The sequence below is a fragment of the Hypanus sabinus genome, chromosome 2 (assembly GCF_030144855.1).
Source record: "Hypanus sabinus isolate sHypSab1 chromosome 2, sHypSab1.hap1, whole genome shotgun sequence".
Lineage (NCBI taxonomy): Eukaryota > Metazoa > Chordata > Chondrichthyes > Myliobatiformes > Dasyatidae > Hypanus > Hypanus sabinus.
In genome coordinates, this window is record NC_082707.1 from 125,719,939 (window position 1) to 125,733,097 (window position 13,159).

Below are 13,159 nucleotides of genomic sequence, written 5' to 3' on the forward strand. Positions count from 1 at the left end.
TCTCTCGCAGTTGTTTAGCTTTAGACTTGCTGATATGGGGATTGTATTCATTTGTTAACCAATGGGGAATGATATTTTGTCTGGTGAGGCTGGGAGCTTGGGGGTTTTTGCGTTTTTTTCAGGGGAGGCGGGAAGGAGCCGCCGAGGAAGGTGGACGTGCGCTGCACTGCTCGGTTGACCACCGGGGGTGGTCCCAGGAGCGAGGACGTGGAGGTCGGAGGAAAGTGACGAGGGGTCGAATGGTTCGATGGTTGAGCTCCAACGATGTGCACTAAACCGACTGAACTTTGATAAGTTGGCGCCTTTTATTTTTTCTTTTCTTTCATATATATTGTATTGCATAGTACTCTTTTAGTTTTAGTAAAATCTTTAAAGTGTATTTCATAACGGTATCTGGTGTGAGTTTGACATGGTGTGTGTGCGCACGGCATAAACTTGATTCCCACAGCACCTGCGTGTATGGGAGGTGGGGTTGGTGTGTGGCTGGATCTCCTTTTCCCCTAGACCGGGGGTCGGCAACCCGCGGCTCCGGAGCCACATGTGGCTCTTTTACGTCTGTGCTGCGGCTCCCTGTTGCTTTGGGAAATAATTGGTTGTGGCGACCCTTTTCCTGGCACATCCGAACCTGCTAACAATTAGATAGCCTACGGGGGTTTGCGAGCACAGAGCTTTGGAGCCTCTGCGCCATGGGGGGCAGGTTGAGGGAGGCTTAAAAGTGAGGCTGAAGATTTCGAATAAAGTTTTTTCCTTCGACTGCAGTTACCGACTCCGTGTCGTAATTTTAGCGCTGCGTGCAGCACACCGCTACATGGTCAGTATTTAATTAAAATGTATTTTATGTTAGTTTGTTAGTTTTTGAAATGTAAATCTAAATTTGAAGATTATGGTGATCTTGTACAATCTAAATAAGACGTTGTGGCGACCCATTTCCTGACACATCCGAACCGGCTCACAATTAGCCAGCGTTCAGGCTAAGGGAGATAGCCTACGGGGGTTTGTGAGTATGTGTCTTTTGCAGCATCCGCGCCCATGGGGGGGCGGGTTGAGGGAGGCTTAAAAGCAAGGCTGTTTAGTTTGAATAAAGCTACCTTTGACTGCAGTTTACTGACTGCGTGTAGCACACCGCTACGTGTTTTTATTGCTGGCTGTCCAGAGGGGAGGTGCTGAAATGCTTTGTCGCGTGTCTGGAAGAAGTGAAAACTTTCCTGGGCAGCAAAGGGCTCAACTTTCCTGAGCTGGAACAGTCAGAGTGGCTGGAAAAGCTACACTTCATGGTAGACATGACAGCGCACCTGAACACGCTGAACACAGCTCTTCAACGGGGTAAGGACGTACAGCCCTGCACATGTTGGAGGATGTTTTGGCATTCCAGCGCAAGTTGACGTTGCTTGCCAGAGGTTTACAGAAAGGCACTTTGTCTCACTTCCCCAATTTGAGAGAGTTCAAACAAGGTCACGACATGATAAATTCGGAGTATTTACATTCTGCAATCTTCGCAATGCAAACATCGTTTGGGAAACGCTTCTGTGAGTTCAGAGAGGAAAAAAACACATTATCCTTCCCGGTCACTCCCCTAAGCATCGATCCATCCCTACTGAATTGTCAGGTGTGAGTCAACCTGAACAAGTATGATAAATATTTTAATTGCCTATTATTTTACGTATATTCATATGTTTTCATTGATCAGTGAAATAGTCCTTTTATTTTTCAGGTTGACAGCTGGCTGACGTTATTTTTGGTTTGCTGCTGGCGGCAAATTTAAGTTTGGCGTTTTTCATAAATACAAGAAGGACTCAAATAGACGTTGAGTATTTTACTTAAAAGTAACCTTCAACCCAACGTCTTTTTTTCGGAGTTCAAAATGTTTTTGTTGCATGCAGAAATGTAATTTCATTTTCTCTGCAGGAGTTCATCAATTTCATAAATGCAACACATTATAGTTTGTTTATACATAGCATAAAGGCAAAACAAAATGTTGTATGCAGTGTTATTTCATTTTAAATGTCAAACGGGTTTTGCGGCTCCCAGTGTTTTCTTTTCTGTGGGAAACGGGTCCAAGTGGCTCTTTCAGTGGTAAAGGTTGCTGACCCCTGCCCTAGACATATACCAGCCTGTTGGGTAGTGTTACACTTGTGGGGGCTCGTCTGGGATTGGAATATCAGGGGCTGTGGAATCGCGCAGGCAGCCAAAACAGTCCGGGAGTTGAAAGCTGAAAAGCCTGGGGCCTGCCTGAGTGGAGCGAAATGGTTCAGTGTGCTGGACATAAGAAGTGGGTATTACCAGATCCCGATGAGTGAGGGTGATAAAGAGAAGACGGCCTTTATCTGCCCGCTGGGGTTCTTTCAGTTCAAACGAATGCCCCAAGGCATATCGGGGGCCCCAGCCACATTCCAGAGGCTCATGGAGAGAACTGTGGGGGATATGAATCTGTTGGAGGTGCTGGTGTACCTGGACGATTTGATAGTGTTTGGATCGACTTTGGAGGAACATGAGGAGAGGCTGTTAATGGTGTTAAACCAGCTTAATGAAGAAGGGCTGAAGCTTTCCCTGGACAAATGCCAGTTCTGCAAGTCGTCGGTTAGCTACATTGGCCATATCATTTTGCAAGAGGGAGTGGCTACTGATCCAACTAAGATAGAGGCCGTGATCCCAGAAAGTGAACGCTCTGCGCTCGTTTTGGGGTTCTGTGGGTATTACCGCTGATTCGTGAAAGGATACGCCAAAATGTGTCAGCTGTTGTGTGGCTATCCCCCGCTGGGAGAGAAAAGGAAGGGGGACCGGAGGCAAGATGATGGAGGATACTGGAACCCGGCGGAACCTTTCGGCTCGAGATGGGATGATCGATGTGAAGAGACATTCCGATCTTTGAAAAGGGCGCTGACCCAGGCCTCGGTGTTGGCTTTTGCCGATCCCCAAAAGCCATATGTGCTGCACACAGATGCCAGCCGAGCGGGTCTATGGGCTGTTCTGTACCAGGAGCAGGGCAAAGCATTGAGACCGGTAGCATTTGTCAGCCGAAGCTTGTCGCCATCGGAGAAAAACTATCCCACTCACAAGTTGGAGTTCCTGGCGCTGGTGGACAAGTTGAGTGATTACCTGTACAGAGCCAAGTTTGAGGTGAGAACAGATAACAATCCTCTCACTTATATTTTGACTTCGGCTAAGCTGGATGCCACAGGATATCGGTGGCTGGCGGCCTTGTCGGTATATGAGTTCAGCCTGAGGTACCGCCCAGGAAGCAAGAATGTCAATGCAGATTCTTTGTCACGTTGGGAGCCGGGGGAACAGGAGAAGGACGAGGAGTGGGAGAGTGTCCCTGCCTCTGGAGTGAAGGCGATGTGTCAGTTTGCTATCATCATGAAGGCTGAGGGAAGAGGAAGGCTGGAGCGAGCCCGTGGACCATTTGGGGGTTTTTGATGATGCCATTCTCCTAGCTTACTGTGACCTGACAGCACTGTGGACTAAACAGTTGCCAGAACTGAGTCCGGGGGAAGTGGCAGCTGCTCAGCAGAATGACCCAGGTCTTGGCACTGTGTGGAGAGTGGTAGAGAAGGGGGATGTGGCGTGGGCCGAGAAGGAGAAACACCTGTCTGTGCCTCTGTTATTGAAGGAGTGGTCTCGGTTAAAGTTAAAGAACCAAATCTTGTACTGGGTCACGGTGCCTCCGGACCAACCCCGCCGTTGGCAACTGGTCCTGCCGGAGAAGTATCGGCAGACTGTACTCCAGGCCTTACATGATGATTCTGGACACTTGGGGGTGGAAAAGACCTATGAATTACTCAAAGACTGGTTCTACTGGCCCCGGATGAGGGGGGATGTCGAAGAATACTGTAGGGGATGCAGTTGTTGCATTAGGAGGAAGACCCTGCCAGTGTCAATGGCTCCACTGTCGCACTTGCAGAGTGCGGGACCTCTGGACCTGGTGTGTATGGATTTTCTGTTGATTGAGCCTGACACCAACAACACCGCAAATGTCTCAGTCATCACCGATCATTACACACGCTATGCTCAGGCATTTCCCACTAAGGATCAGAAGGCGACGACAGTGGTGAAGGTGTTATGGGAGAAGTATTTTGTTCATTACGGCCTTCCTAGGCGAATCCATAGTGATCAGGGGCGGGACTTTGAGAGCCGCCTTATCCATGAATTAATGATTAGCTTGGGGTTGACAAATCCAGGACTATCCCTTATCACCCACAAGGTGATCCTCAGCTGGAGAGGTTCAACAGGACCCTGTTGGATATGCTCAGGACGCTGGAGATTGGGCAGAAAAATAAGTAGAGTCGTCATATTGGACAATTGGTCCACTGTTACAATTGTACTTGCAATGATGCTACAGGGTACTTGCCTTATTATCTGATGTTCGGGCGGGAAGTGAGGTTGCCCATTGACTTGTGTTTTGGGGTTGAAGTGGGTGAATTACCCGGGAAGCCCTATCTAAAGTATGTGTCCAACATGAAGAGGGGATTACAGCAGGCGTACGAGTTGGCAGAGGCAGTGGCAACCAAACAAAATCAGAGGAATAAGATGAGGTATGACCAAAAGGTAAAGTTTGTCCAATTATTGCCAGGCGACTGGGTCCTTTTACGGAATTTGGGACTCCCTGGTAAGCACAAGTTGGCAGATCGATGGGCGGCCAGCCCCTATGTAACAGAGAGCCAGATGCCGAATCTACCAGTTTACCATGTGAAACCTGCGGATGGGAATGGGCCTATCAAGGTACTCCATCGGAATCACCTGCTGCCCCTGGGCCATGCGGTGCAAGTGGACAAGGAGCCAGAGTGAGAGGTTGCGCCTAGTACAAGGACTCTGCGAAGGGAGCGGAGTGAGGGAAGAGGCCGCTGCTTAAGAGCAGGGATGGATCCTTAACCCGGGAATGGATACCGATTCGGAAGAGGATGACTCAGATGAGTGACCCCTGTTCTCATTCGCTGGTGCTCCAGTACCAGAAGAGGAGGCTCCTGGCCCTTCCCATACTGAGTTGGGTGAGAGGAGGGAAGGTGTTGAGGGTCAGATGGAGAGGCAGCCAGCGTTGGGGGGAGAGAGGGTGGAACCCGAACGTGAACTGGAGGGTTCTCAGGTGAGGGGGGAACCCCGTGAGGGAGGGGGTGAGTGTCTATCAGGTAGACCTGGGGTGTCTGAGGCAGAGGGTTCGCAGGTGAAGAGGAAGCCCAGTGAGGCGGAAGGGTCGGCAGAAGGGGTATGGAGATCTCAGAGGAGTAGGCGCCCCCTGGAGCAGTTGACATATATGGTGCCAGGAGTACCGAGTGTGATTTCTATTACTCTGGGTAGTTATGTCACTGCTTTCTGCACCTGGGTTGGGTTTTGTGTGTTGCAAGAAGCTTTGGGGAACTCTGATAATGTCATGAGGGCATGACATTTGCTGGTGGGGGGAGAACGTACAATGTCCTGTGTATGTTACTCAAAATGGCTTCTTTGGTTTGTTAAGAGTAGGAATGCTTATTTGTCTGATAAGTGTTTCTCTCGCAGTTGTTTAGCTTTAGACTTGCCGATATGGGGATTGTATTCATTTGTTAACCAATGGGGAGTGTTATTTTGTCTTGTGAGGCCAGGAGCTTGTGGGGGGGTTCACGGTTTTGTCAGGGGAGTCGGAGAGAAGACGCCAAGGAAGGTGGACGTGCGCTGCACTGCTTGGTTGACCACTGCGGGTGGTCCCAGGTGCAAGGACGTGGCGGTCGGAGGAAAGTGACGAGGGGTCGAATGGTTCGATGGTTGAGCTCCAACGATGTGCACCAAACTGACTGAACTTTGATAAGTTGGCACCTTTTACTTTTTCTTTCATATATATTGTATTGCATAGTACTCTTTTAGTTTTAGTAAAATCTTTAAAGTGTATTTCATAACGGTATCTGGTGTGAGTTTGATATGGTGTGTGTGCTCATGGCATAAACTTGATTCCAACAGCACCTGCGTGTATGGGAGGTGGGGTTGGTGTGTGGCTGGATCTCCTTTTCCCCTAGACATATACCAGCCTGTTGGGTAGTGTTACATGAGATATAACAATGACAGGCCATGGCTCACCAAGGAGTTGAGGACTCTTAGATCTGCATCGGATCATGCCTACAGGTCTGGAACAAGAGAGGAATATGAAATGTGAAATGACAGTTTAATAAAACTCTGAAGGTGGCGGATGCCACTTACAAGGATCAGCTAGAAAGAGACTTCAACAACAATAGCCAAGCAATCTGGAGTTCCCTGAAAAGTCTTACCAACTTCAAACAGAAGAGCTCCCCTAGCTTGGCCAATCAGTTCAATTAATTTTATTGCAAAGTTGACAAAGACAATAAACATCTACCATTTTTCACTTCCCCTGATCCTTATATGTTGAGCCCCTACCCAGCCTCCTCTCATCTTTGTTATCAGCCCTCCCCTTCTCCCTTTCACAACCACCATCATCCTCCTTTTACCCCAGTCCCATTCACCTTCTTTACCTCCCTACATCTCTTCCTATATTTTCCATGAAGCAAGAAAGGCATTTGGAAAGCTGCAGGCCCTGATGATGTCTCACTTGGTACTCTAAAGCATTATGTGGATCAGCTAGCACCCGTCTTCACTAAAATACTTAACACTTGAAATTATGCAGGGCTCCAGGATGCTTCAAAGTTGCTACAATCATTCCAGCTCTCAAGAAAGACAAGATCACTGGACTTAATGATCATAGGCCAGTCGCTCCAACTTCAGTAATTATGAAAACTTTTGAATGTCCACTTAACTTTACTGATTACTGATCCTTTTCTTGACCCACTACAATTTGCTTATAAGGCAAATCACTCAGTTGAGGATGCAATCAACCTGTAGCTTTCATTACATTCTTCTACATTTAGATTCCCCCAACACCGATCTGAGGATCTTGCTTGTGGATTTTAGTTCCACCTTCAACACTATTGTTCCAGAGTTGTACCACAGAAAGCTATAACACAGCCAGCTGTACCCTACAGTATCTGTCAGTGGATTCCAAACTTCCTGACAGGAAGGAAGCAGTATGTAAATCTGGGTTCCTACTTGTCCAATCCAATATCTCTCCGCAGGGCTGTGTTTTTTCACCCATGTACTCAGTTTATACAAATGACTACACCTTCACAGGCATGTCCATTAAAATTCAGATGAAAGGACTGTAGGTGGTCTTATCTCTGATAATGATGTGACCTGCTATTGAAGAGAGGTAGACCATCTTGTAGCATGGTGTATATAAAGGCTGTACCTTTCGTACTTTACAGTTACAGTTTTACAGGTACAATTACTCCTATAACAGAGCCAGCCTTTCTAATCAGTTTATTGAGCCTGTTGGCATCACTGTTGATGCCTTTGCTTCAGCACACCCCTGGATCGAAGATTGTACTGGCAACAACACACTGGTAGAACTTGTGAAGGAGAGGCCTGCATACTCCAAAGGATCTCACTCTCCTCAGGAAATAGAAAAGACTCTGGCCCTTCTTGTACTCAGCCTCAGGGTTGGTGCTCCACTCAAGTTTGTCATCCAGGTGTGCCCCAGGTACTTGTAGGTCCTCACCACATCCATGTCCTCACCGTCAATAGTAACAGGGAGCAGTGCAGGCTTAGTTTTCCTAAAGTCCATCACTGTCTCCTTTGTCTAACTGATGTTGAGCTGCACATGATTCAGCTTGCACCATTTGACAAAGTCCTCCACCAGGGCCTGGTATTCATCCTCCTGTCCTCACTATATACACCCAACTATAGCTGAGTCATCGGAGAATTTTTGCAGATGACATGACTCAGTGTTGTACTAAAGTCTGCTGTATACAAGGTAAACAGGAAGGGAGCAAATACAGTCCCTTACGGGGCCCCAGTGCTGCTTATATCCATGTCTGACACACACCCCTGAAGCTGCACAAACTACAGTCTGCCGGTCAGGTAGTCCAAATAATTATTGCTCCGAATAAAGAACAAAATAATTATAAAAACACAATAAATATGAATACATGAGATACTTACATAAATAGATTGATTGTATGTCCATAAAATAATGGAAGGTAGAGGGGTGTCTGTACAGAAGGTGAATGATAGGAAATGATAAAGTAGTGTTTGTGGGTGGTGTAGTGTAGATTAATGGGTGAAGGTGTTGATCAGCTTGGGCTATTTTTGAGTGTGGTGGTCCTGACATGGATGTTTCATTGCCTCTTCCCTGATGGGAGTGGGAGCAGGGTAGGTGGAACCTTTCATTATGTTGTTGTCCGCTTTCTGGTACCTTGCTGTATATATATGTCTTTGATGGTGGGCGGGCTGGTGCGGTGATACATTGAGCAGTTTTGACTACCTGCTGTAGCACCTTCCTATCCATGGTGATGCATTTTCCGTACCATGCAGTGATGCAGCACGTTAAGAAACTCTGCTGCACATCTTGAGTATCAATGTGCATAGTTTCAGCTCTCTTCAGAAAGTAGAGGTGGTTGGTGAGTTCTTCATTGTGTAAGACTTGTTTTGGGTCCTTGAGAGGTTGTGCGAGATATGCACTGCCAGGAGTTTGAAACTGTTTGTAGATTCTAGTGCTGCGCTGCTGATGAAAGGCGGGGGGGGGAGGGGGGGGGGGTGAGTGATGCGAGTTCTCCTGAAGTTGATAACCATCTTCTTTGCCTTGTTGACATTCAGGAAGAGGTTATTTGTCTGGCACTAGGCCTGAAGCTCTTCCACATCCTCTCTGTAGGATATCTCATCCTTGTTAGTGATGAGCCACACAATTATTGTGTCATTAGCAAACTTGACATGAATCCAAAATGACAAATCAAGGGAGTGAAAGAAAAAGTAGAAATATCCTTGAATTTAGGAACAATGAAGAAAGCAGCAACGATAGGAATATTGCTAGCAAATTGCAAGAAAGATTGCAATAAGGAGGGAGCTTGAAAACAGCAAGCCTCAATTAAAAGATTTAATTATCTGATGTTTTTTTCTTTAGATTTTGTCCAAAATCCTTCTCCAATGAGAAAACAAGTTTTAAAACTTTAATATTTTCCAAGTTTTTAGCTCTATAGAAGTTTATGAAGAGCAAGAGAAAGCAAGTCTGCTTGGTATCTTTGGCAATATTTTATGCCAGTAAATATTGTTAAGGAAAGGAAAGCCTTAGATAAATGGTTGAGAGATGATTATGGATGTTTGGACAAAGGAAAACTGAAGAAATCTGTTGTGCTCAAATTGTTAAAATATGCTCGGTTAAATGTAATGAAAACAAGACATGCACGTGGCCTTGGTTTTACAAAGAGTGGAAAACTTAGACCTTCCAAACCAAAGTAAATCAATTTAAAATGAATTATGTCTCTCTATTGGATTACTTGGTTAACAATTAAAATTAATGTCAAAACACTTAAAATATTATTTAAACACAGATGTAATTCATTCTTGCTAAATAATCAACAGAGCAACATGACAAACCACTGGGCAAAGAATATTAACATAATCTAAAATTCCAAGCTGCTAATTTTTGTTATTTTCTGGCACCAGTAGTACTTACATAATAACTATTAACCAAATCTTACATCAACATGATCTGGCCATACCCAATCCTCATTAGCAACAGGACAAATTTTAAACAACTACACAATTTCCTGGAAATAAAAAACAGACAGTAAAGTCTAATTATTTAAGGGAACACAATGTGAACATGGGAAAGAAGGAATCCATAAACCTCTTCCACTAAAAGGGTCATCTATTAAACCAGTTAATGTAAAGAGTGAAAGGAATAGTGAAGAATGTGATTGACCTGGAACTAATTTATGAAGAATTGAAGACTCACCGAGTCCATTTGATTTTAACAAGGTAATTTCTCTGTGCTCTTCATAAACAGTCTGGTTAAAAAGGCGCCTAGAGACATTGTTTCATAGGGAACAAATTCTAGTATGAAATTGTCTGGTTTTGACATTTGAGTAAATTGTACAAGCTCACCAAATCGTTATGATAAAACATTGAATACATTTCCAACTGAATTTCATTATTTATAAAGCATGTTAGGATCACAGAAAGTCATGGAAGTTGCAATCTAAATGCAAGTACATATTGGATTGATGCACAAACCCATGAGCAGGGTGGGTGGGATCTTTCATGATGGTGTTGTCCCTTTTCTGGTACCTTGCTGTATATATATGTCCTTGATGGTGGGTGGGCTGGTGTGGTGATACATTGGGCAGTTTTGACTACCTGCTGTAGAGCCTTCCTGTCCATGGAGGTGCATTTTCCGTACCACGCAGTGATGCAGTGTGTTAAGAAAATGTAAAATGATCCATGATCGGGATCAAAAGTAAAAATTTAATTAACCAAATGATCCAGGATTTCCAGGAGATCTTATGGCTTTCACTCTTGTTCTCCAAGCATCAACACAAGCCAAATACTCCCTCTGTATTGGTTTTGCTGAAACCCCAATGTGGGCTGCAGTCAGCTCAAAAACCAGATTTGCAACATTACTGACCTCACTGAAGACCACACGAGATGTATTCACTCAAAGCCCCACTCCCCCAGAAAGAAAGTTCAACTGAGTAGCATTAATTCAGACGTCTGCTAGCAGTGGTTGGACTTACTGATCCATAACACTGATAGCACGTGCAATAGATTGGAAGCGGAGCTATAATTCCCGAAGTTAACATCTACACTACAATCTACTTCAAACATCTTTTAAAAAGTAGATATTTAGTGTACTCAGTCTTTCAGATATTTGTGATCTTAGCTCAGCTAAATCACTTTCATGATCAGGAGCACTAACTTTCAGGTTCTTTGATTACCCCATGGTTCAGAGTTCACTTCTGCCAGTCTCACGTTCTCTAGACATTGGAGAGATCAGCAACACAGTCCAGTCAGTTTGAGATTGATGTCAAATGAACTTGAAGCTTGATATTGCATTGCAAAGACACATTAGTACTGAGATGCTTAATAAGCAACTAAGTGCCAGCTGTTACATGCGGCATGTAGATCCAATCAGACCACTGAAGTTTGTCCTGAGCTGCAGCGTAGCTTGGGAAATTATCACGGAATAGTATTATTAAGACTATATGCTCTGACTCTTAGTCTACTTCTGGTTAAGCGATATCCTTATAGGAAACAATCACAATAAAAAGAATCACAACACACACAAAATGCTGGTGGAACACAGCATTTTGTATGTGTTGTTTGAATTTCCAGCATCTGCAGATTTCCTCGTGTTTGCACAATAAAAAGAATTGTGGTTTTCTCTTTGTTAAAGTAGAACACATATTGTTTCAATCAGAGTTAGGCCAATGCAGCTGTGAGGAAAGGATTTCTCACAATTAAAGTAAACACTGAATTAATTGCTTTAAGAGTAATGAAACAATAGCTTACCTCCAGTCTTCTAACTATCTCTTTAATCTCCTCGACATTATTATTAAAAGTCCTGACAAAAATGCACTCTCCTCGTTCATAGAAGATTTTAATTGTTGTAAGATTTGAAGTCCATCCTATAATATCCCTGCAGGAGCAATTGAACACTACTTGCTTGGAATTCTCTTCAATGAGTACCACAAACTCATTGGAGATACCCAGTAAACAGTCAATTTCAGTAGCGCAGCTGTAGTCCTCTGCATGGACATTCCATACAAGGGTTCCTAAACTGTACATTTCCGCATTGGGGTAAGGCTTTGATTTCTCTTTCTTTTTTGTTGCCAAAGAAATAAAAGGAAATTTTCCAGAAGGATCGATTGGTGTGTTGGTGATACTGTTCTCTGCCAAGTCTTTCAAATACTCCTGCCGGGTCCTCGTTGCCATAGCACGGAACTTCTCTGACTTGTGAGCTGCGTTTTCTGCATTGATCACTTTAGCCAATAAGAAGTCCCGGAAGACAGTCGACTTGGGAAAGGTGACTCCTTTGGGAATAGGTGGTCCAAACGCAGGCACATCTTTTGATCTTGCCACAGCGACACTACAAAACAAGAACCCTAGTTACTTTTATTGGACGTAACTAAACAATTATTTCCTGATCTGATGACAAATAAGATTTTAGCACAAGTAGTTTGTTTTCTATTTTACATTCACCGCAAGCCTGTGATTCTTACCAAAGAGGGCAAACTTGGGATGCTTCAGCTCTAATCTTCATATTAAGTTGGGGGTAAAAGGCATTAAAACACTTGTATGCAAGAAATCATTATATGTCATTCAAAATTACACTATTTATTGAATAGAAAAGGGTAATATGGCATTAAGAACTAATTGTGCAGGGCATGATTATTTAGGATATGGGATTGTCTCTTTCTCTGCATAGAGGATACTCTCAGTCACAACCATGAATATAAATTGGAGCAGATTTTGATCAACAATCTGGCACTTCCACTGTCAAAGACCTCAAGGGAGAAACAGAAATACATATATTGACAATCTCTAGCTATAATTTACCACGGAGAAGAACTGCAGTCTACATTACCACATCTGCTACCACCAGCCAAATTTTATATATCAACTGCATGACCTTCCTTAAAACAGCATTAAGATGTAAATGGTAGCATAGGGTAAATGGTAATGTAGTTGTTCACACACTCTACAGTACCTTTGACCCAGGTTCAAATCTCACTGCTGTCTGTCAGGAGTTTATAAGTTCTCCCTGTGAATGTGTGCATTTCCATTGGGTGTCCCAGTTTCTTCCCACAGTCCAAAGATGTAGTGGTTAACAGGTTAATAGGTCATTGTAAATTGTCCCATTGCTGGGCAGTGCAGTTTGAAAGGTTGGAAGGGTCTATTTTGCACTGTATTTCAACAAATAAACAAATAAGTTACCTGTAACAGACATTCTCAGTGCAAGGGTTGTGTACTCTTACAATGACGAAGACGTGCTGAAAATGAGAGCGAATGTTTTTCGGGGTGAAGGGCAGGGCCCCGGGTTCTTGCAGCACTATGGTCACAATATCATTCCCGATGTGCCGTTTCCTAAGAAGCTGAAAGAATAAAAGGGAAAGTAGTGTGTATCTTGTAAATCAGAAAAAAAAACTTTCTTTAATCTATTACCAGCTATTAATTTAATGTTAGAGAATAGGATTAAAAATAGTATTTCAATAGCATGTAAGATCACTTTAGGAACGGCTGCAGTATCCTTCATGCATTGTACTCTAAGCAGCCTTTCTGCTGATGTCAGCAGACTCTCTAGGCTCTCTGGCAATAGCAGCAGGATGAAATACACCTCCTGCTAACAACT

The 13,159-nt window shown here is 44.1% G+C and overlaps 1 protein-coding gene across 22 annotated transcripts in view; it reads right to left on the reverse strand.

Annotated features, from left to right (window-relative positions):
* The window catches only part of sipa1l1 (signal-induced proliferation-associated 1 like 1), a 392,549-nt gene that overhangs the window by 85,094 nt on the left and 294,296 nt on the right, over window positions 1–13,159 (reverse strand). For all 22 annotated transcript variants that reach the window (XM_059954480.1, XM_059954471.1, XM_059954439.1 and 19 more), the window contains 2 exons: window positions 12,745–12,902; window positions 11,320–11,896 (listed from right to left, as the gene is read on the reverse strand). In XM_059954480.1, coding sequence (XP_059810463.1) covers window positions 11,320–11,896; window positions 12,745–12,902 — 735 coding nt within the window. The remainder of the gene's footprint in view (window positions 1–11,319; window positions 11,897–12,744; window positions 12,903–13,159) is intronic.